The sequence below is a fragment of the Erithacus rubecula genome (genome assembly GCF_903797595.1).
Source record: "Erithacus rubecula genome assembly, chromosome: 33".
Classification (NCBI taxonomy): Eukaryota; Metazoa; Chordata; class Aves; order Passeriformes; family Muscicapidae; genus Erithacus; species Erithacus rubecula.
The window spans coordinates 1,893,387-1,917,714 of NC_136683.1; the positions used below are offsets into that span (position 1 = coordinate 1,893,387).

At 38.1% G+C, this 24,328-nt stretch overlaps 2 protein-coding genes across 4 annotated transcripts; both read right to left on the reverse strand.

Annotated features, from left to right (window-relative positions):
- Window positions 1–4,639: 4,639 nt before the first annotated feature.
- On the reverse strand, window positions 4,640–8,824 carry RIT1 (Ras like without CAAX 1). The gene is made up of 5 exons (XM_079329531.1): window positions 8,645–8,824; window positions 7,904–7,960; window positions 6,885–6,958; window positions 6,435–6,626; window positions 4,640–4,877 (listed from the first exon to the last, which is right to left on the reverse strand). Exons 1-5 carry the CDS (start codon window positions 8,739–8,741, stop codon window positions 4,647–4,649), a joined length of 651 nt encoding a protein of 216 aa, XP_079185657.1. The 5' UTR covers window positions 8,742–8,824; the 3' UTR covers window positions 4,640–4,646.
- A 1,122-nt stretch (window positions 8,825–9,946) lies between these two features.
- On the reverse strand, window positions 9,947–23,766 carry KHDC4 (KH domain containing 4, pre-mRNA splicing factor). Of its 3 annotated transcripts, none has more exons than XR_013777053.1 (14): window positions 23,673–23,766; window positions 23,343–23,583; window positions 22,082–22,210; window positions 21,700–21,779; window positions 20,848–20,900; window positions 20,260–20,423; window positions 18,864–19,075; window positions 18,494–18,554; window positions 16,805–16,862; window positions 16,436–16,689; window positions 15,120–15,275; window positions 14,171–14,255; window positions 12,935–13,026; window positions 9,947–10,309 (listed from the first exon to the last, which is right to left on the reverse strand). XR_013777053.1 is itself a non-coding variant. In XM_079329529.1 (14 exons), exons 1-14 carry the CDS (start codon window positions 23,717–23,719, stop codon window positions 10,110–10,112), a joined length of 1,854 nt encoding a protein of 617 aa, XP_079185655.1. In that variant the 5' UTR covers window positions 23,720–23,766; the 3' UTR covers window positions 9,947–10,109. The 3 variants fall into 3 exon arrangements, 2 of the variants coding, with proteins under 2 accessions (XP_079185655.1, XP_079185654.1); XM_079329529.1 differs by having other exon boundaries at window positions 14,171–14,283; window positions 22,082–22,204; XM_079329528.1 differs by having other exon boundaries at window positions 14,171–14,283.
- Between the last annotated feature and the right edge of the window lie 562 nt (window positions 23,767–24,328).

Sequence of the window (24,328 nt, forward strand, 5' to 3'; positions counted from 1 at the left end):
CTTGACTACTGAATTTTACATCCAAAATGATCCTTTTCACCTTTTTTTCCCCCCTGAAATGGGAATAACTGAGCAAAGCAGCTCTGGATGAATTTTGGGAGCTGCCACCCCTCTGGCATTTCTTCCAAGGCATTTTTTAATTTTTTTTTTTTTGTTTTTTAAACTGATTTTTCTCCCTCCATTTCTCAGCACACATAGACTTTGTCCCCTTCAGCATCCCCATGACCAGGATTTCTGCCTGAGGTTGTAGTAGATTTTATCAGTGTCTTAAATGCTTTTTAGCTCAAGCTCTGTGGCTCACAGAGAAATTGGAAATTGCTGTAAATCTCTTCCAATCCTATTCTTTTTTTTTTTAATTTTTTTTTTTTTTTGCACTAAGCAACTGTGCTGCTGCAATTCAAGCAACTTTTTCCTCAGAAAATGCTTTCCAACACCACTCCAAAGATCTGAGCAGGACTAACAGCAGCAACAAAATTCCCCTTTTCCCTTTGGTGTGAAAAGCATGACTAAGCCTAGATGATTTTAAAATTCCTTTAGTTTGCAAAGGAAAAAAAAAAAAAAAGAATTTTTTTTGCAAGGAAACATGCTCAGGGTAAATAGACTTAGGCTGTCGGGCAGGTAGGAGTAGCTCCAACACTCTTCTGGAATAATAGGAAACTGAAAATGTGCAGATATATATTTTTTAAAACATGAAATAGACAGTTAAGTGACAGCAGACTCACTGTAAAATCTCCCAGGTGTGGTTATTCTTTACCTTGTGTCTTCTATTGTAAAATGAACTTGGAACAGTTACAACTTTGTGTGGAGAAATAAAAAAAAAATTAAAAAAAAAAAAAAAAAAAAAGGCAAAAAAACCTAACTCAACCTGTGTGAAACTGCATAATGCTATGAGCTAACCTACATTCTGTAATGCTACCTTGTATGTTGAATTTGTTAATGCACATTGAGCGTGCAAATAAAAAATGAAATCACTTTAATTTTGCTGCTTTTGCTGTGTGTGACCCTGGGCAACAACCAACAGCACTGAACACTCTGAGGATTTGCTTCTATAAATGTGAATTTTCTGCTGAAAATGTGCATTTAATTCACAGGAAAAGCACACACTGAATAAATCTCAGTGGAATAAAGAAACACAACAGAATCCTGGCAAGTTAAATATGAAATTAAAGCAAGTCTGGAAGAGAGAATATTTAGAAATATCTTCATCCAGCACCTGAAGGAGCCAACAAAGAAACCATTCCATGATTCCATGATAACATTTTTACTTCAACTTTACCCCATCCCAAAATATTCATTATAATTTGGTTTAATTTGGTATGAACAAATAGCATTAAGCTGAATCCAAGTGGGAAAAAAAAATGACATTAAGAAGGAATTAAAAGCCAAAATTTGTAAATCCTGAATTCTCCAGGAATGTTTTAGTCACCAACATGATCAGAATGAAAATTTGGCTCTGGGATAAAATAAAAGCAATCCAAGTGCAGCTGGGGATGGAGGGGTTGGAACACACAAAATTATTGAGATAATTATTGAGATAAAATATTGAGACACAAAATGACCAAAAACCAGAAGGATTCTGCAGGTAATGAATGACCCACAAGACTCAGGGTTGAGATAATCACTTATTAATTACTGAATAAATTACTGAATAAATTCCAGGACTGAAAAAAGAAGGAGAAGGATTTGAGGTCCTTTCCCACCTACACCAGTCTGGGATTTTTGTGATTTGTGCAGGAATTCAAATGTGATGCTTAATAAAAAAAAGAGATTTATTTAGCATTGATATTTTCACCTTTCATTTCCACATAACTGATCAGGGAGCTCCATCCCTTTCAGCGATTTTAATAACCACAATTATTAAAATGATTCAGCCAAAATGCACAGTCACCGATTATTTTCTACTTGTTCAAAAAGTGAAAGGGAATCTCTCTTCATCCTTCTCTCTTTGACTCCTCAGGGTTTCAGGTTTTTTTTTTTTACCCCATTGAAAAGAAACAAAAGGATTTGCATCACAAAAAGTGAATTACCATGAAAAGAGAAATGGTTTTGTGGAGAGCATGGAAGCTCAACCCTGATTTTCTTCCCACCTTCCCCTTGGTTCTGCCGGGTTTTTTTAGTTTTTTTTTCCTCCAATTCGGTTTTTCTGCTTTATCTCATTCCCCGCAGGATCCGCGGCGTTGCCAGGGCGATTTTGAGATGAGTCACCGCCTTTTTTTTCCCCCAAAAAACCAAAAAAAAAGCTCCAAATCCTTCGAAAATCCCCCCCAAAAAAAACCCCTCGAGGTTGAAGCTGCTCCTTTTCCATCCTCATTGAGATTCTGAACTCTGAACAAGGGGCCTCCCTCGGGAAATTCGGGTTTTTTTTGTTGAATATTGGAAAGAATCCAAAAAAATAAAACCATAAAAAGACCCTGCAGGAACAGCAGGGGGAGAAAAGGAGCCTTAAAGGGAATTTGTGGTTCTGAATAATTCCCTGATAGGAGAAGAGAGCAAGGGGGGGGGTTGGGATCTGCTCCCAAAAATAGGGACAGGAGGAGAGATTTGGATTGAATTGGTAAAAATTCTGATTTTTTGGGATTTTCAGGGTTTATTCTATTGAATTTTCTATGTTTCTATGGTTATTTCAAGGGTTTATTCTATAGAGTCATAATTCGGATTTTGAAAATCTCCAGGGTTTATCCAATTGAATTTTTTATATTTCTATGGTTATTTTAAAAGTTTATTCTATAGAATCATAAAAATTGTGATTTTTAGAATGCCCAGGGTTTATTCTATTGAATTTTCTGTATTTCTAGGATTTATTCTATAGAATCACAAGAATTCTGATTTTGAAAATCTCCAGGGTTTATCCAATTGAATTTTTTATATTTCTATGGTTATTTTAAAAGTTTATTCTATAGAATCATAAAAATTCTGATTTTTAAAATCTCCAGGGTTTATCCAATTGAATTTTTTATATTTCTATGGTTATTTTAAAAGTTTATTCTATAGAATCATAAAAATTCTGATTTTTAGAATGCCCAGGGTTTATTCTATTGAATTTTCCATATTTCTATTCCTATTTCTAGGATTTATTCTATAGAATCATAAGAATTTTGATTTTTAGAAACTTTAGGGTTTATTTTATTGAATTTTCTGTATTTCTATGACTATTTCTAGGGGTTTATTCTATAAAATCACAATTCTAATTTTTAGAATCTCTAGGGTTTATTTTATTGAATTTTCTATATTTCTAGGACTTATTCTATAGAATCCTAAGAATTTTGAGTTTTAGAATCCCCAGGGTTTATTTCATTGAATTTTCTATATTTCTATGGTTATTTTTGTTTATTCTACAGAATCATAAGAATTCTGATTTTTAGAATCTCCAGGGTTCATTTTATTCCTTCCTGAATTTTCCTCCTTCAGCATTCCCAGACTGAATAACCCCAGAACAGACTTGACACATTCCAAGCAAAGGTTTGTATTCAAAATTATATATATTGTGTCAAATAAAACAATTGTTCTGTGTACAAATTTATACATGGCAAAAAATAAAACTCTTTGAATAACACTGTGTAAAAATTAAAAAAAAAAATAAAAAAAGTGCTGGCTGCTGTTTTGCTCTATGAATTCTAGAAGCAAGAGGCTCAGCAAAGGCAAATACCAAAACTGCACTGCAGGACTCAGGTAAGGCACAGAATTCAGAATTTTTTGGGGTGAAAATAATTCCCAGGTGTTTGTTTTTATCTGAGTTTTAATCAGTTTTTAATCCAACAATGAGAACATCAGTGATGGCTGAAGGAATAAACTCACACAGGAATGTGGAAGAGTTCTGAAATTCTGAATAATCTGAATTCTTCTCAGATTTTTCCAAGCCAGTTTTGGATTTTGTGGTTGTTGCCAGAGCAGTGTAGGCACTGGCAGGAGATGAGAAATGGAAAGAAATTTCAGTGTTCAGCTCATCACAAAGCAAATGGAAAATGCAGCTTTTGTCACACTTTTCATTTCTTTCAATCTTCCACAAAAAAAAAAAAAATATTCTTCAAACCATCAGGCACAGGATTTCCAGTCTTATTTTGGGTAATAAGGAGGTTTTTTACATATATATATATTTTTTATTTTTATCTTCACTGCCTTTCCAATCCTTTTTTCAGTGATCACTTAAGTGTAATCAGCTCTTTTCAGTCTCACACTGAACGATTCCAGGCACTTGGTTGAGAAAAACTGATTTTAACATCTCAGTCAACTTGTTAAACAGCAAAATCCAGAGGAGCAAAAGGCACCTGATACCCAAACTGATGAAAAATCTGGTTGCTTTTTGGTAAAACTGGTTTGTTCATTGCTGCTCAACTTATACACAAATATTCCACCTCAGTTTTCCTGGAATGAAATTTATTCCATGAAGGGGAACAAGAAGTCACTTTGTGATCACCTCTTTCAGCCTCTCACACACAAAAAAAAACCAAACAAAAAGCAAAATCCTCTTGTGCAAACTGGGATTCAAAGAGAGGCTGAACTCCAGCAATACCTCCAAAAACAAACACTCCAAAGTGCAGGGTCATGAACCCATCACTTGGGTCCAGTAAAAAAATGACAACAGGAGGGAAGTCACAACTTTTTGTCCTGTTTTTTTACAGATTTTTTTTTTTTTGTTTGTTTGTTTTTCAAGTGACTGAATCTTTCTTTCTACGAAATGGGGATTTGAGTCTTTTCCAGACGCTGCTTTTGGGTTTGGATTTCCTCTCCAGAGCCATGGCAGCTTCTCTCTCCTTGCGGCGGATCTCGCGCACCAGCGCGTGGAAAACGTCGTCGATGTAGTAACGGAAGGCGGCTGAAGTCTCGAAAAAAGGGCAGCTGAATTCTCTTGCCAAGGCAGAACCTTCTTCCTTGGACACCTGGGGAGAGGTGCACAGCTTGCTCAGGTGTGTTTGAGGCCAAAAATGTGGATTTTGGTATCATCTGTTGAGCCAGGTGAGCTAATGATTCCTTATCTCTGTGGCGTGTATTATCTGTTAATGGGCCAGCTTTAAACCAGCTGGGCAATCATCTTTATCTTTCCCATGACCCACCCTTCATCCAGGAGCTATCACCTGTTAATGGGCCATTGGTAAAAACTGGGTGTGGCAGCAATTCTTATCACTGTGGGAGATATCTCCTGTTAATGGGCCATTGTTTAAAACTGGGTGTGGCAGTGATCTTTATCTCCTGGCACATATTATCTGCTAATGGGCCAGCTTTAAACTAGCTGGGGCAATCATCTTTATCTTTCCACAGCCCATCCTCCCTCCAGGAGATATCTCCTGTTCATGGCCAGTGAGTCCCAGTGCATGACTGATAAAATTCCATCATCCCACTGGGAGATGCTCCAACCAAGCCTTTCCTACCCAGATAAAAACTGAGATTTTGGACACCACTGGATTCCAGAGGAAAACCAGACCTCTTCATATCATCCATGGGCCTTCAGAGGAAAACTGCACCTTCTCCAGCTGAACCACATCTGCCACTGCAGGAGGATGCAGCCACCATTGAATGGCACTGCTGCCAACACCCTGACTGACTGATGGGTGTCAGCTTGGATTCTGACTCTGGCAGTGGTTTGGGTTTGTTCCTTATCTTTGTCTGAGAGCCCCTTAATTTCCAAGTTATAATAATTTGGAGGGAGAGGGTTTACATTCTCCATTTCAAAGAAAAGCTTGTCTTTATTGGCAGACATCTGTCCCCTAAATCAGGACACCAGGAAGTCAAACCCCAGGAGTTCACTCCTTTGCTTTCATTCACCACTTCTCTGGTAGGGCAAGACACTCTCTAGACATCCACAAAATGAAGAATTTTTCTTTTTTTTTACCTAAACCTACCTCAATCCTGGTAGTTTGTTGAGTTAAAGAAGCTTCTCCTTGTCTAAAGCTGTTGTGTTTGTCTCATTACTTCCCAAAAAAATAACATTTCTAAAGCTTTCCTGCTCCAAGCCCCAGGAATGGGGCAGACACAAATTCTCTGGGCACCCTGTGCCAGGGCCTCACCACCCTCATAGGGAGGAATTTCTTCCCAGTATCCCATCTAACCCTGCCCTGTGACAGTGGGAAACCATTCCCTCTTCTCTTGGCACTGTAAATTGTGTAAATTCTCTCTCCATCTTTCTTGTAGGTCCCTCAGGTGCTGGAAGGCAACAGTTAGATCACTCCAAAGCCTTCTCCAGGGTGAACAATCCTAGTTCTCTCAGCCTTTCCTCCATCCCTCTGAACATCCTGCAGCCTGCTCTCCTGTGCTGCACCCCAGTACTGAAATAGAACAGAGGAGCAGAACATCCAACCTCACATCAACCACCAAACCAAAACCCCACCAACTCCAAACTTTCCTTTCTTCTCCTACACTGTTCCAGAAAGAAAAAAACCAAAAAAAACCCCAAACCCTCTTTTATCCAAACTCATTTAGCAGGCCTGGCAGAGCTTTACCTGGCGCAGCTGGGTGAGGTCAGACTTGTTGCCCACCAGCACCACGGGGGTGTCGTCGGTGCGGCGCACGCGGTAAATGAGCTGCTTGAACTCGCGCACCTCGTGGAAGCTGCGCCGGTCGGTGATGGAGTAGCAGATGATGAAACCTTCACCAGCCCTCATGTATTGATCCCTCATGGCTGTGAATTCTGCCTATGAATATATAGTAGGGTTGGGTTTTTTAAAAAAAAAAAAAAATGATGATGATTTGGTGGTTTTATAGTTTGTTTTTTTGAGGAATGCGTTGTTTATGAGAAATGAGAACAGTCGAACCTCCCCCCGCACACACACAAACCACAGCAATGCAATATTTTATGCAATAAAATAAAATCATTCCTGCAGGATTTCTGTCCTTACACCTGATTATTACAGCTTCACATGCTCTCAATTCATTTGTGATTACTCACACACCTGTCCTGCTGTATCCAAAATATCCAGGTTGGCAGGTTCATCATCGATGCGGATCCGGATTTTATAGGCATCCTCTGTGGGTTCAGGACATCACAAAGGTTGGGACACAAGCTCAAAAATCACCAAAACCACCCACCCTCAGAGGAGCATCAGCCTCAGCTTTGTTTAAATTAAATTCATTTAAATTTCTAATTTTTCTGCTGCGATTTAATATTTCATGTCCTGTTCCTGAGCCCACGGGCCAGAATTTCATTTTGGTCACCTTGGTGGAAAACACAAAAGAATAATTTTTTTTTGTTTTTCTTAAAGCTAGAAAAGATCTGTGATTCAAGGGGAGAACTGGTTACCAACAACTGTTGATTTTTTAAAGACATTATAATATATATATCAATAAAATATATGAGACATTATATATATAAATGTTATATATCTAAATGCAACTATATATGTAAATATAATTATATATGCAAATATTATAATTAAATATGTAAAATTATTATAAACACCATATAAAAACAATCTGTCTATGAATATATAAACACACAAATATTCTGTCCATCTCAGTCAGCACTCCCACACTTTTAAGACCCCATTCTCAGCAAGAATTTGGGTATTTTTCCCCCAACTTTTCCTTCCTGCTGGTTCAGGTTTCTCCTGGAGATGCTGCTGAAGTTCTACAGCACCACAGTGAATTGTTGAGCACTTTCATCCCTCTCAATTTCTCCAACACAATTTGACCTGACAAGTGAACAGCAAAGAGCTGATCACAGCACAAAGTCTGGATTTTGTGAATAGAAAACTAAAAATGGCTCAGCAGCAATTTCAATCCCTGTCTGCCAAACACACAGACAGAGACAGGGCATGCCCTGAAGGGATGGATGGGAAAATGTTTGAGGAGCTGAAACTCAGGATTCATATCTACAGCCAGATTTACAGATATCTCTGAATTTAACACTTTAAAACAATGTGCTGTAACAGCTGCCAAGGGAATGAATGAGCAGAAAAAAGATTTTCCTCACCAATGGTGGGATCGTGGTCCTCTGGGAAACGATGGCTGATGAACTGCATGGTCATGGCTGGAAGCAGAAATCAGGGAACAAGCTCAGCTCATGGGGTTTGGAAAGGGATGGGGTTTGGAAAGGGAATGGGGTTTGGAAAGGGATTGGGTTTGGGAAGGGATTGGGTTTGGGAAGGGATTGGGTTTGGGAAGGGAATGGGGTTTGGGAAGAGAATGGGGTTTGGTGTGAGAATGGGGTTTTGGTGTGAGAATGGGGTTTTGGTCAGGGAATGGGGTTTGGGAAGGGAATGGGGTTTTGGTCAGGGAATGGGGTTTGGTGTGAGAATGGGGGTTTGGTCAGGGAACGCGGCTCCCCCCGGCCGCCGCCGAGCCGAGCCGAGCCGAGCACAGCCGAACCCCTCAGGCCGAGCCGAGCCGAGCACAGCCGAACCCCTTTCAGGCCGAGCCGAGCCGAGCCGAGCCGAGCACAGCCGAACCCCTTTCAGGCCGAGCCGAGCCGAGCCGAGCACAGCCGAACCCCTTTCAGGCCGAGCCGAGCCGAGCCGAGCACAGCCGAACCCCTTTCAGGCCGAGCCGAGCCGAGCCGAGCTCAGCCGAACCCCTCAGGCCGAGCCGAGCCGAGCACAGCCGAACCCCTTTCAGGCCGAGCCGAGCCGAGCCGAGCACAGCCGAACCCCTCAGGCCGAGCCACCACACTGCCCCCGCCGCACCCCCGGTCCGGACACCGCAGCCCCGCACTCACCGCTCTTACCGACGCCTCCCGCTCCCAGCATCACCAGTTTGTACTCCCGGGATTGCCCCGGGGCACCGCCACCGCTCGGGCGGGCTCCGGCATCCATCGCCGTTGGCCCGGCCCCGCTCGCAGCGACACCGAAATGGCGGCGGCTCCTCCGCCACAGCGCCCGCCCGGGCTGAGCGCGGGGGCGGGGCCGGACGGTGGCTCGGAGGGGACAGAACGCGACGGGACAAAAAACGCGAAGGGACACGGCGGGATTAACAAAAGGTGTTTATAAATGAGAAACAAAATTAGCAAAATTTAATTGTTTTATTTTATATAATTATTCGTGTTAATCTCCTGGATCTCCAGGGCTTCTTTCAGCTCCTGGACCCAGACCCCCCCATCCCCCCCTTTTCAAGTTCTGCAGCTCCAACCCTCACACCCAAAGCAGCAGCAGGAAACAGAATATTTATACATTTATTTATAATGAAAGTATGGTTCTAATTATTTACAGGACATGGGAAAAGGTGAGGTTTGTACAGGTGAGGCTGTCCCAAAAGCTGCCTTGGAGCAGTGTCAGTGCTCCATGCAAGAGTTCTGGCTCATCCCACACAGCCCTTGGTGCAGTTCTTGTCCAAAATAGTCCAAAAAAAAAACAAAGTCCAAAAATTCATTCCCAGGTTCTGCACACGAGGCAGGAGCTGCTGCTCTTTGGGAAACCACCCTGGAACTTTTTCTGGCTCTGGTGGAATCCAGTGAGTGAGGGAAGATATAAAGATGAGTCTCTAGAAAAGGAATTCCTGCTGGGTGGGAGCAAAAAAAACCAAAAAAAGCAGAAACAATTCTGTACCAGGGTTACAGTGAAAAAATGCAGCTGGGGCAAAGTGAATCTATTAAAAAACCTGAGAATCCCCTCACCCCAACATCTGGCTGGAAGAAAAATTAGTGGGATTGGTAAAATCACATTTCAAAATAAAATTGAGTTACAGGAGATGTTTGAAATAAAAGTTTTCCAAATGTGATGTTGTGGGTTGTTCCTTCCCTCTGGTGAAAAGTCCAAAACTGAGGCTGAGTCAGCAGTAGATCATCAAAAGCACTCCAAAAATGCAAATACAGAGTGAAGTCAGTGGCACTGACTCTTCCCTTTAAATTATTTGGGAAAAATAAAAATATGGCCCAAGAGGTTTCCCTGGTTCCTCTTTTACAGCATTTCTCCCTTGCACAAGGGACTAGCCCCATCAGGATGTTTGTTATTCCAAATATTCCTTTTTAAAATTGACAAAACACACTGCCAAAATGAGGATTTTTAAAAAAACAAACAAAAAAAAAAAACCAATGGAGCCCTTCCAAGGGGAAATTGGCTTCTGCAAATGTAAAAACAACACTTTGCCAAGTTCAGTTCTGGAATATACATGCATTATTGCTAGAGAGGGGGGAAAAAAAAAACCCAAAAAAATAACCAGATGAATGAAAAATTCTTGTGAAGTTTTTATGGTGCCATCCAGAAAGGCATCTGTTGTTTAGCTCTCTGTTGTGAGGATGGGTATTGGTAACCCAAACTCCAGCCCTGTGAAAAAGTACTTGCATTTTTATGGGCACCATGTTCCTCTTCTTCATCTGATGAATCTCCAGCATAAGCCACCAATCCAAAACCTTTCTCTGTAGTTTTCATCTTCTTGGCTTGATGATCTAAGAGAGAAAAAAAAAAAAAAAAAAAAGCCCATCCCAAGACCCCCCCAAAGAAGAAAAAAAAAAAAAAAATAAAACGAACCGAAAAATAGAAAAAAAAAAAAAAAAAAAAAAGAGATAAAATGCCCCAAAACGAGTTAATAACAATTTAAAACAAAACAAAACAAAAAAATGTTAATTGTAAATTGTTAGTTGGACACCATTTTGAGGTCACAAGGTCAAGGGTCATCCAAAGGTCGAAGGTCACAGGAAACAGCAGCAGCAACAACCATGTGATCCACCAGAACCATGTAAGAGAACAGAGAAACAAGAAAAGAAACACACAGAAAAAGGTCAAGTTAGCAAATGGCTCTCAGCCAGGGGAAATCTCACCCTTTAAAGAGATCAAAAATAAAAAAAAAAAAAGGAGAAATTGGCATCAAAAGGAGAGAAAAGGCTGGAGAAGAGCTAAGGTTAAATCAGGGGTGAGGTGGGAAATGGAATTGGTGAGGAAATTCAAATTGTTGTTGAGATTGAGGGGAAGCGAAATCCTGAATTTCTGAAAAATTTAAACCTTGCTGAGCACCAGGAAAAGTGAAATATTTTATTTCTGAGTAAATTCAAACCTTTGGTGAGATCTAGGAAAAGTGAAATCCTGAAATTCTGAAAAATTCAAATCTTGCTGAGCGCCAGGAAAAGTGAAATTTTTTATTTCTCAGTAAATTTAAACCTTTGGTGAGATCTAGGAAAAGTGAAATCCTGAATTTCTGAGTAAATTCAAACCTTTGCTGAGCGCCAGGAAAAGTGAAATATTTTATTTCTGAGTAAATTCAAACCTTTGGTGAGATCTAGGAAAAGTGAAATCCTGAAATTCTGAGTAAAATCAAATCTTGCTGAACTCAAGGAAAAGTGAAATATTTTATTTCTGAGCAAATTCAAACCTTTGCTGAGCTCCAGGAAAAGTGAAATCCTGAAATTCTGAGTAAAATCAAATCTTGCTGAACTCAAGGAAAAGTGAAATATTTTATTTCTGAGCAAATTCAAACCTTTGCTGAGCTCCAGGAAAAGTGAAATCCTGAAATTCTGAGTAAATTCAAATCTTCCTGAGTCCTAGGAAAAGCGAAATACTTTATTTCTGAAAAATTCAAATCCTTGCTAAGCTCTAGGAAAAGTGGAATTCTGAATTTCTGAGTAAATTCAAACCTTTGCTGAGCCCCATAAAAGGTGAAATTCTGCATTTATGACCAAATTCAAACCTTTGCTGAGTTCTAGGAAAATTGAAATCCTGAATTTCTGAGCCAATTCAAATCCTTGCAGATCCCTAAGAAAAGTGAAATATTTTATTTCTGAAAAATTCAAACCTTTGTTGAGCTCTAATAAAAGTGAAATACTTTCTTTCTGAAAAATTCAAACCTTTGCTGAGTCCTGGGAAAAATGAAATTCTGAATTTCTGAGCAAAATTAAACCTTTTCTGAGCCCCATAAAAGGTGAAATCCTGAAACAATCTCACCACTTTCTGTGCTGCCTGATGGCTCAAAACTCCTTATTTTTAATCCCTCACTTAATTAAATTCTGCAGATTTGATACAGATATTTATTAAATATTTTAGAAGTAACCTGTGTGTGTGACCACAGCAACATCAGAGGTTTTAGAGCAGTGCAATGTCACCTGCTTTGCACTTGAACACAGAATGGAAAAAAAAAAAATTAAAATAATTTAAAAAATTTAAATTAAAAAATCACCAGTGTTAAAAGCAGCACCAGCTCCTTTGGGAAACTGGATTTACAGAGAGTTTGGGAAAAAAAAAACTGGATTTGGGAAAAGAAATTGGATTTTAGGAATGTTTAAGAAAAGAAACTGGATTTGGGAAAAGAAATAGAATTTACAGGTAGTTTGGGAAAGAAAACTGGAATTACAGAGAGTTTAGGGAAAGAAACAGGATTTGGGAAAAGAAATTGGATTTTAGGGGTGTTTTGGGAAAAGAAATAGAATTTACAGGGAGTTTGGGAAAGAAAATTGGATTTGGGAAAAGAAATTGGATTTTAGAGGTGTTTAGGAAAAGAAACTGGATTTGGGAAAAGAAATTAGATATTAGGGGTGTTTGGGGAAAGAAACTGGATTTACAGAGAGTTTGGGAAAGGAAACTGGATTTGGGAAAAGAAATTGGATTTTATGGGTGTTTAAGAAAAGAAACTGGAATTACAGAGAGTTTTGGGAAAGGAAATTGGATTTGGGAAAAGAAATTGGATTTTAGAGGTGTTTGGGGAAAGAAACTGGATTTACAGAGAGTTTGGGAAAGGAAACTGGATTTGGGAAAAGAAATTGGATTTTAGGGGTGTTTTGGCAAAAAGAAACTGGAATTACAGAGGTTATTTGGGAAAGGAAACTGGATTTGGGAAAAGAAATTAGATATTAGGGGTGTTTAGGAAAAGAAACTGGATTTGGGAAAAGAAATTGGATTTACAGAGTAGTTTGAGAGAGAAAACTGGATTTACAGAGGTGGTTGGAAAAATAAACTGGATTTTAGGGGTGTTTTTGGGAAAAGAAAGTGGATTTTAGGGGTGTTTTTGGGAAAAGAAAGTGGATTTTAGGGGTGTTTTTGGGAAATAAAGTGGATTTTAGGGGGGTTTGAGCTGCTGCACTCACCATGGTTGCCTGGTAAAGACCCCACACCTTTTCTTTCTTCTGATTCTGATTTCATTCCAGTGACAGGAAAAGCTGGTGGAGGCATCAACTGCCTGTTGAAAGAAATGGGGTTTTTTGGTTTTTAAACAAGCTAAGAATCAAAAATAATGGTTTATTTAAATATTGGTTTAAACTAAGAAATGTACAGAAAAAAAATAATAAAAGATGCAGAAAAAAAACTAGGCAGCAAAATATGGGGAAAAATATAAAATATATAAATAATACATATATATAATATATATATATACACATATACATGTATATATAACATATATATATATTATATATTTAGGCATATATACAATATATATACATATATATAAACCATATGCATAGACATATATATTTTATGCATATATAGATATACATTAGGATATATACACATATATTTAATATATATACACATATACATATATAGTATGTATATACATATATATACACATACACATATCTATATTATATATGGATATATTATACATATTATACATATTATATACATATATATTATATATATAAAATATACACATATACATATATTTTATATATACATATTTTATATATGCACACACACATATACTAAAAAATATATATACAAATATATATTATATATACATATATACACATATATATTATATCTACAGATATACATATATATTATATATACACACACATATATACACATATATAATATATATACACATAAACATATACATATATTCTATATATACACATATATACACACAATATATACACACATATATATTATATATACACACACTAATATATACATATAGTATAAATATACACATATATACACACACATATATACATGTAGTATAAATATACACATATATACACACATATATAATATATATATACACACAAATATATACAATATATATACACACATATATAATATATACACACACAAATATATACATGTATTACATATACACACATACACATACATCTATATTATATACACCCACACACATATATATACACACACAAAGAAAGAAAGAAATAAAAATAAATACAGCCCAGCTGGTGCACCCAGAGCACAGCCTGATTTTCAAGCTCATTCACCATTACCACACATCAATCAAATGCTGTAAAAACACACCAGGGCTTTACAACATGCAAAAAAAAACCCAAAATAAATGAAATAAGAGAAGCAGCCTGGATTTTCTCACCCACCTGTCCCTCTCTCTCTCCTTTCCTGAGGAACTGGCTGCCTTGGCTGTGCTTCCCTCCATTTCACTGGGACTGGAGAAGCCTGTACCTAAATTAGTCATATGAATGGGTCCATGCTATGAGCAGAAAAACACACGGCATTAGCAAATCTACAACTACAACCAAAAGCTCCAGCTCCTTAATGATACTGTTAAGGAAACCCAACCTTTCAGAGTTATTTTGTTACATAAAAAATGTTGTTTTGTTTTTTTTTTTTTTTCTCCTACATAATGGCCTGAGTGTCAATCTGAAGATTTCTCATCATCTGTTTCAGTTTGTGAGGATAATAAAGAGCTGATTCCTTGCTGGATCACTTATCACTTCCTCAGGCAGCTAATTGTGAATACTCAACAGATCTGATGTCACAGGAATCTGCTTGAAATTCTAATATCAGGCAGTTCCTTATTGCCTCCAGGTAAAGCTTAAAAATCCTTAATTTTATTAAAGGTTCTACCTGTGAAATATTTATAGTCACTCCCTTTGCTCCCATGTGAATTGGAAGAACTCAATTTTTTTTTTTTCTTAAAATCATCTAACTAGCTAAAAAAAAAAATGAAGTTTTTAAACTAGGCTTCTTGAAATCCTCTCAAGTGCAACCTGCAAGGTAAATGGGAAAAACTGGAAGTTATTACATCTACCTCCCCTTTAAAAAGCCCAAAAATCCTAATGAAGCCCCAAATAATTTTCCTTGAAGGGAAGTAATGCCACATTCTTGTCATATCTGTGAACTGGATGCACCATTTATATATTTGGGAAGGGATGGATTGAGTTGAGCTCATTTTAGAGCAGTGCATCCACTCAGAGACAGCAAAATGTGGGTCCTGCCTTTTACCCAAAACCTTGCACTAGCAGAATCTCTCACCAACCCCACTCTGCCTTGGTGAAAAAAGTAAAATTGTTGATTTTATTCCACCTGATATCCCAGCAGTCCTGACTCTCTCTCATCAGGTAGTTCCTCAGTGAAACGTCTCTTCTGGCCCTGGGGATGAGGTTGCACCTGGGGTTGGTTACCAGTTGGCATGCTGGTTTTTACTGGGGCAGCAGGAAGGAAAGGAGCACTCAGAGGACTCTGTTAAGCACAAGAAGTTGGAGAGAAAAAAAAAAGGAAAAAAAATTTAAATTGTGCATGGAAAATATTCAGTGTCGTAGGAGAAGAATATACAAAGAGCTTCTCTAGATTTATAGAAAAACTCAGAGGTGAGGAGGGAAATGCTCCCACCTCTAACAAATCCCCCATTTGTAATTTAAACATATAATTAGTGTGATGATGAACCCCTCACCCCCAAAAATGTCTTTGCTGTTAAGAGAGAATATGAAAAATGCAGTAAGAAGTTGCCACATGACAATTGAGTTGCTTAAAAGGAGGATCAGCTAAATAGCAACAAAAAAAAAACCCAAAACAGACAAACAAAACCTCACAAATAAAATTAAAAAAAAACAACAAAAAGAGTTGAAGTCAGTAAGTTAAAGGATTCTCTGAATCCTTAAAAAAAAAATAATCAAAGTGCAAAAAATTAAGTTAAAGCCTTAAATGAACTGAAGGATATTAAGCCATTTACACATAAAATAAGTCAGGAAGTTTTAGTAAAAGCTGTAATGCTTTTAGTAAATAAAAAGTCTGAATTTCACAGTAGTAGCTTAAGTTCTAGTGAAAGTCAAAACATCTTCAGTAGAAGCTCCAAGCTCAGTTGTAAACAAGACTTAGACATAATAGAGCTACAGTAAAAAATATCTTGTTCTATTTAAAAAGGAATAAATCATATGCACAGTTTATACATAACTTAATGTGCTAAAAAATTTAAATTCTACTAAGTTTAGAAGTAACTTAGCTGGTTAAAAAAAATCCAATATAAAAGTTGGTATTAGGAAGAGTTAGTGCTTTTGCCTTTTTGCTTTGCTGCCATTTTTATTGCCTTAACACTCAAGAAAAAAAACAAAGAGTTGCTGCACTAAAACCTTCAAAACCAGCTTCTGCTTTAATTTAAAACACTAAATTAAACTTTCATATCTATGCCAATGCCTTGAAAACTAATATGCTTCTGCAACAAATAAACATTTTAGCAACAATTAGCTGCTTGATTTTTTACCAAATCACCCAACAAAACTTCTGCTTAGAGCACTAAAACCCATAACCACACACTCAACCCTCCATCTATGAAAAGAATGAAGAATTCTCCAACTAAAAAAACCTTTTTTTTTTTTTGCTGTTGAAATGATACTGAGCTGTACCTGCCCAGTGCTGGCTGGAGGTTGCACCTGAGCAATGGGATACTGGGTGGGCACAGGTGGCACAGCTGTGGGTAGTGTTGGGAGGACTCCAGGAGCCAAAGGAACTGCAGGGGGGACAATTCCTGGTACCCCATAAGGAGCTTGGACAGGTTGTTGAGGAGGGGGAACCACAGGATAACCAGCTTGGTATCCATTGGAGGGGTAATAGGAAGGTTGGGAAGGGACATTGTTGATGGTGGCTGGTTGGGTGAAACCTGGGGAGAGATGGAGAAATGAGATTAGTTGTGCCATGCTCAAGTAAATTTTTAGTTTTATTCTAAGTGGGGAAGGAGTTGGGATTATTAAGGGGTTTTTTTTGGTGGTGTTTACCTGCTAGGGGGACTGCAGTGGTTATCTGGTTCACAAATCTGGAGTACTCGGCATGAACCTGTAGAGAATTTGAGAGATTAGAGAATAAAAAAATGTATTGATAAGAAAGAAATATGTAATGGATCAGGTAAATGTAATGTATAATGTAAATAAAGTATTTACAATGTTAACTAGGCAATAAAAATGTATTTACAATGTTAACTAGACAATAAAAATGTATTTACAATATTAACTAGACAAAAAATATATTTACAGTATTAACCAGACAATAAAAATGCATTTACAATATTAACTAGACAAAAATATATTTAATATTAACTAGACAACAAAAATGCATTTATAATATTAACTACACAATAAAAATATATTTACAATATTAACTAGACAACAAAAATGTATTTATAATATTAACTACACAATAAAAATATATTTACAATATTAACTAGACAACAAAAATGTATTTATAATATTAACTACACAATAAAAATATATTTACAATATTAACTAGACAACAAAAATGTATTTACAATATTAACTAGACAAAACTATATTTACAGTATTAACCAGACAATAAAAATGTATTTACAATGTTAACTAGACAAAAATGCATTGAAATATTACCTGGACAACAAAAATGTATTTACAATATTAACTAGATAATAAAAATGTATTTACAATGTTAACTAGACAAGAAAAATGCATCTACACTATTAACTACACAATAAAAAAATGTATTTACAATATTAACTAGACAAAGAATAGATTTACAGTATTAACTAGACAATTAAAATGTATTTGCAATATTAACTAGACAAAAATGCATTGAAATATTAGCTGGACAACAAAAATGCATCTACACTATTAACCAGACAATAAAAATGCATTAAGACTATTAACCAAACAATAAAAAAATATATTTAGACTATTAATCAAACAATAAAAATGTATTTAGACTTTTAACCAGACAATAAAAAATGTATTTATACTACTAACTAGACAATAAAAATATATTTACAATATTAACTAGACAAAAATATATTTACAGTATTTACCAGACAATTAAAATATATTTATAATATTAACCAGACAAAACCCCAATAAACATCCCCCTGATCCTATTGGCATCTGTGGCAGATTTGTGTAAATTATGGGATAACCTCCCATAGGAAAGACAGTGGCAAATTAAAGACCTCAGAGAATAAAAAAATCTTCTAAATATTTTTCCTAAGATTTCATAGCCCAGATTTCCCAGGACTTTATTTTCCTTCATATAAGAGAAGTTGAGAAATTTCATTTTCTCTCTGTATATGTGAGAGATATTCTAATATTTTTTTGCTACATCAATTACTTTATTTTTCTTAAAGCAGCTCTGGATATCATGTAAAGCTGAAGAAAAAGAAGCTGAAGCAAGGAGGAAAAATCAGAATTTTTTTCATGTTTGCAGTCAGAATTCCCTTGTCCTCACCCCCAGTTTTGCTCAGGAAACATTTGCATTTTTTCCCCCTTAAAATTCCACTCTCAGCTCCTTCTTGAGAAATGTTTATTCCCTGTGCAAGAATTACAAAATAACTCTTGAAATGAGAAAAATATGAGCAAGTCATGAACAGCTTTGCTGAATGCATTAAGAATTCCACCCCCCAAAGCTACAAAAAAAAACTCTGAAATCTCCTATTTGTAAAAGTTACTCACAGTTTGCAACAGGTTCTCACACAGCTTTTTAGCAGCTGCCAAACCTTCTGGCTTTGGGTGACTGAAAATACAAAAAAAAAAGAAATAAACAACCTCATAAGAACCAACTTTTCTTCCAAATTTGGGAGTTCCTTCTTTGCCTTATCACAAAATCACCCTTATCACTTTACAGACACAACTATTAAAGTCAAACCAGATTTAAAAACTTCATTAATATAGTTTTAAATACTTTAATGCTTAATACTAAAATTAAGTATTTCATTAAGCATTAAATCACTCAAAATTAAGAATTCCCCACGGAGATGAAACACTCCTGACTGACCAATTGGATTTTTTTAATTTTTATTTTTTTTTTTAAACTCTTCCATACCTGATATAGATGTACATGGGTTCAAAAGCTTCTCTGCCTGATGCTGGTTCTATGCAACCTGAGCCTTTGCCACGAAGAAACACTTTGGCACCAGTTTCAATCTGAATGTGCTGCAAATAAGAGCAGCCAGGTCCTTCCACTTTCTCCTTCACATTAAATGTGGGAACAGCATGTTCTAGCCCAACAAATAATTTGTCCTGCACATAATGCATCTGGAAATGAACAGTAAAAAAAAAAAAAAATTAATATTTTACATGAATAGGATGTTGATGTCATTGCTGTTACAGACAGAAGGGGTCAGTGTCAGATGGCACAGTGAGCCCTGAGCTTTTCTGTAAGTAGGACTGCTCTCTCCATCCCTTTTCTTTTAGGAGGTTACTGTCACCTGAGTCTCATACTCCAGACTCAGTCTTGCCAGTCCTCCAGATTTCACAAATGTGTTGGGTTGATGTGGCCAGAAATGTGAATTCATCTGTTAAACCAGCTGGGGTAGTGACCCTGATCTCTGTGGGAGATATCTCCTGTTAATGGGCCATTGTTAAAAACTGGGTGTGGCAAAAAATTCTTATCTCTGTGGGAGATATCTCCTGTTAATGGGCCATTGTTTAAAACTGGGTGTGGCAGTGATCTTTATCTCCTGGCACATATTATCTGCTAATGGGCCAGCTTTAAACCAGCTGGGCAATCATCTTTATCTTCCCACAGCCCATCCTCCCTCCAGGAGATATCTCCTGTTCATGGCCAGTGAGTCCCAGTGCATGACTGATAAAATTCCATCATCCCACTGGGAGATGCTCCAGCCAGGGGAGGAGCCAAGCCTTTCCTACCCAGATAAAAACTGACATTTTGGACACCACTGGATTCCAGAGGAAAACCAGACCTTTCCACATCATTCCTGGACCTTCAGAGGGAAACTGCACCTTCTCCACCTGAACCACATCTGCCACTGCAGGAGGATGCAGCCACCATTGAATGGCACTGCTGCCAACACCCTGACTGACTGATGGGTGTCAGCTTGGATTCTGACTCTGGCAGTGTTTGGGATTGTTCTTTGTGATACTGTATTTCTATTTTAATTTTCCTAGTCAAGAACTGTTATTCCTAATTCCCATATCTTTGCCTGGAAGCTCCTTAATTTCAAAATTATAATAATTTAGAGGAAAGGGGTTACATTCTCCATTTCAAAGAGAAGCTTCTGCTTTTATTGGCAGATACCTGCCCTTCAAAAGCAGGACAACAACAGAAAGTAGGGGTGATTTTTTGGGGGTGTTTTTTCATCTTTTGTGTTGAAGATTTGCTTTTTTTAAATAAACAGCACATGACATATCTGCTTTGTAAAAGGTAAAATGTTGTAAGCAGTGATATTCAATGAAATCCAAATCAAATCATCACTCACCCCTGACTGGAATGGAGGTTTTTGGCCAACAGCTGGAGTTATCTGAGTGATGGGGGCTGGCTGGTGATACACAGTCACTGTGGCTCCATTGAAGGTGGGGCTGGACCCTGTGGCTGCTTTCACCACTCCATTGGTAATGATCTCTTTGATTCTGTTCACAGCTCCTGGGTGAGAGAACATGGAATTCATTTTTATTCAGCAGCCCAGAGTGACCAAATGTCACTTTGCACATTCTGTGACAGGATTGCATCTTCCAGTGGGGCCCAGGATGATCACAAAAGATCTTCAGGGAAGGGCTGGAGCTGTGTCAGGCCAGGTTTAGGTTGGATTTTGGAAAAAGTTCCTCTCCCAGAAGGTTCAGTGTGTTATCAGTGAGATAAGAGCTGCACCTCACACTCCCCCACTTTCTCTGCAGATTATCCCAAGTTTTGGTTCCTGGATTTCTGAGCAGAGATCTCAGTATCAATGATTCAATGGAGTCTGTTATCAACACCAAGATGTTTAGAGTTCAAATCCAACACAGCAATTCAGACAAATCCTTTATCACAAACAGGGAGAGAAAAAGCAGAAAGAATGTTTTGTACTCACTGTCAACCAGTTCCCGTGTCTGACCCTGAACGTGAAGGTACAAAGGACGATCTCTGGGGAAAAAAAAATCAAAATATTCAATTAAACCCACAGAAAACACAATAATAATGAACCCAATCTAATTATATTACAATCACTACATACAGAAAGTCTTCTATAAGAATCTGAAATGCCCTTCAGATAATAGAATACAAATTTCTTGAGTATCACAGTGCTTAGGTGAAAAGTTCTGCACTAAAAAGATGATTCAGGAGTTGATGACTCATGAAAGTTACACCACTGACAAATTTTTAATTGGTTTGCCAACATAAATGGTTCAGCAAGTAAAAGTAGCAAGGAATTTTGTATTTTGGGAGTTGCAGTGGTCTGTGGTGGAGGATCATATTAAAAAAAATGAACATTTACTAAATAAACCAATCTAAACCTTCTGAATGATGTTATGGATAAAAAAGCTGATGTTGTAAGAAGAAGAAGAAAAAAGTTACTGACAAAACATAAGGGGGTCAACCTGAATAAAATGACACTTCTAGTGTCAAACATAATTAATCTAATTAATCTTTATTAGATTAGGAAAATGACATGTGCTTGTCTAGTGGACAAAATGCAGCTACCAATCAAGAGATGCATGGAAAAAGCAAAGCTACCAATTAAATAATGGGTGACTATGTATTCAGAGATAAAAAATAAATAGAAATGATATTAGGAGTAAATAAACAGCTTTTGCTGGATTCAATTTGAATTGTGCAGAGTCTTTTGATCACCAAATTTATTGGTGACACTGTTCACAGAGAACCAACCAAAGAGGAACCTCAGGAGAAAAGAAGCAAAAGCTCCAAAAACAAAAATACCAACCCAGGTCCCACTTTGGCTTTCTCTTCTGCTGTCATGAACCTCCCTCGAGTGGAAACAGCTGCTCCACTCAGGCGACTGATCTGTAAGAAACGGACAAAATGACACAAAGTAACAAACAGAGCACACGAGAGCAGAGTTTACAAAATGCTGCTGTAAAAAAAAAAAAAAAAAACCACTCAGAAATCATTAATCAAATGCTAAGGGGATGATGCTGCCTCTAAAAATCATCACATAATGATTTACTGAGCAAACCAATAAACTAAACCAACACCTTGAGTTTTCCAGAACAAAGTTCATTGGAAGTTCTTTTAATTTTTCAGATGAAGTTGATTTCCTGAGTGAATGTTGAGGCAGCTCAGAATTCCCTGGGAATGTCACTCACCTCATCCTGGGTTTGGCCCCTGGTCAGCAGGTTCCTGCAGGTCAGAGGGACATCATTGATCTCCACCTCTGCCACCACAAGGTCATCTTTGCTTTTATTTGTGGTTGGACCTTTTCCCAAAGCCTGCAGCTTCAACAAAAAAAATGGTTGTAAAAGGCCAATGGGTGGAAAGAAAAGTGATGTAAGAAAAATCAACTGAGTGCAGAGCTCAAGGGGTGAATGTCCTTCTGGTTTTTCTAAAGGGAAAATCTTGACAGAGATGAGTGAAAAGCAGACTGGATTCTAATCTTGATCTGCTTCCTCCTAGCCCTGAGGTCAAATAAATAAATCAGATTTATTTTCAGCATGTATTAACAGAATAAATGATGTTTCTGTTCTGTCTATGATGTAGAATTGAGCAAGCAAAAGTGTAAAAATTCATTTTGTACTTGAATTGGCAGCTGTGACAGAAATCTGAGAAGCCAATAAAACATTTATTTCATGTTTGTAGCTGCTGTTGCTCTCACCAGAATTTAGAATTTCTGTTCAATATCTCAACTACATAGAATTCATCCCATTTTTTCTTAAGACAGGGGTGTGATATTTTGTGTCAGGCTAAGAAATAAAAAGCCACTATCACAAATTCAGAAGATACATTGGAAGAACTGAGAGTTACCACAAAAATCTTTTCAATGCAGAGTCACTACAACCTTCTAAATATTTTCTGGTTTTTTTATCTGTGAGTAAATCCCATGGCAAAATGAGCAAAACCCCCAGACTGGCACAGTGTGATTTAAAAAAAAAAAGGAAATATAAGAGAATTCTAATTTCTTGTTAATTTTTAATTGCAACAGGTTTGGATGGAAATTAGGGGTCCTCAAAAATGGAAGGGAAGGGATTCAGGGAGACCTCAGAGCCCCTAAAATGGATTTATAAAAACAACTTTTTTACCAGGGCACATAGTAATGGGACAATGATTTTAAAATACCAGAGCACAAGGTTAGATGGGATTTTGGGCAGGAATTCTTCCCTAAAAAGGTGGAACAGGTGCCCAAAATAACTCGGGCCACTATTTTAAAGCATCTTTTCTCTCTGGCTAACACTTAAAAAAAAAAAACTCTTAAAGATTTTCAATCCTTGTGGCTCTCAGAATATAAAAACTTCTCCACTTCCTTTCAGCAGATTGACCTCACAGCCATTCATTACTTTCTGCTCGGTTGAAAAATTAGATTTTTTTTCCATTATTCCCGATGCAGTTTCAAACCATGGAGCGCTCACCCACCTTATCCGCCGTGTTGGGAGCCGGTTTCAGCTTCCCTTTGGCCATCAGCATTGCGTTGATTTTGGCCGCCACGGCCGCAGCCGCATCCAGCGCTCCTGAGGGAGCGGCAGAACTTTCAGAGCCGGCCACAGCAGCGCCGCCATCGCCGCCTCCACCGGGGAAAGGCCGCCCGGGCAACGGCGCCGTGCCGGGGAGGAGGAAATTGGGCGCGGGGCCGGGTTGATCCCATTTGCTGCGGCGCCTGGAAATAGACGGAGAGTGAGGTAAGGAGGCTGAGGCGCTGCCGTGAGGGATAACGGGGATGACGGAGCGGCAGCGGCCGAGCCTCACCCGCCCGCGGCCCCCGCGTCCCGCTGCGCTCCGCCGCCCGCCGACATGGCCGCCACGGCTCCCGCGCGTCACTTCCGGCCCGCTCCCGCCGCGCGGTGCCGCTTCCGGTTGGTTGTCATGGAGATGGCGAGGTCGCTTCCGGTTGTTGTCATAGCGATGGGTGTGGCAGGGTGGAGTCAGGGAAGGCCTGAAGGTCACCGAGTCTAATCCCGCTCTGTTGTTTCCCCAAATATTGTACTATTTTCCCAAAATAAAGCCTAAGTGTGCTTTAAAAATTACTTACAATATAATAAATACCATCAACATATCATAGTGCAATAAAGCATAATTTAATATAATGTAGTATAATATAATCTAGCTGACAAGGAAAACAATATAAAAAGTAAAAATGCTGATTTACCGGTTTAGAGGGGCTGATTTTGAATTACACATAAGAATATGCAACAGCTTGATGCATTTAACGAATGCATAACGGAAATTTTGGCGGGAAACGCGCGACGCCGGCTGAGGGCGAGCCACGCCCCCTTCGTTTGCACGCGGCCCCTCAGCCCAACCCGCTGAGGGCGGGAAAAGGCGTCCTGAGGGTGAGCGGTTCCTTCGCTTTACATTCTGCAGTTTTTCCCTCTATTATTTCTCAATTCGCACTTTTTTCTTCG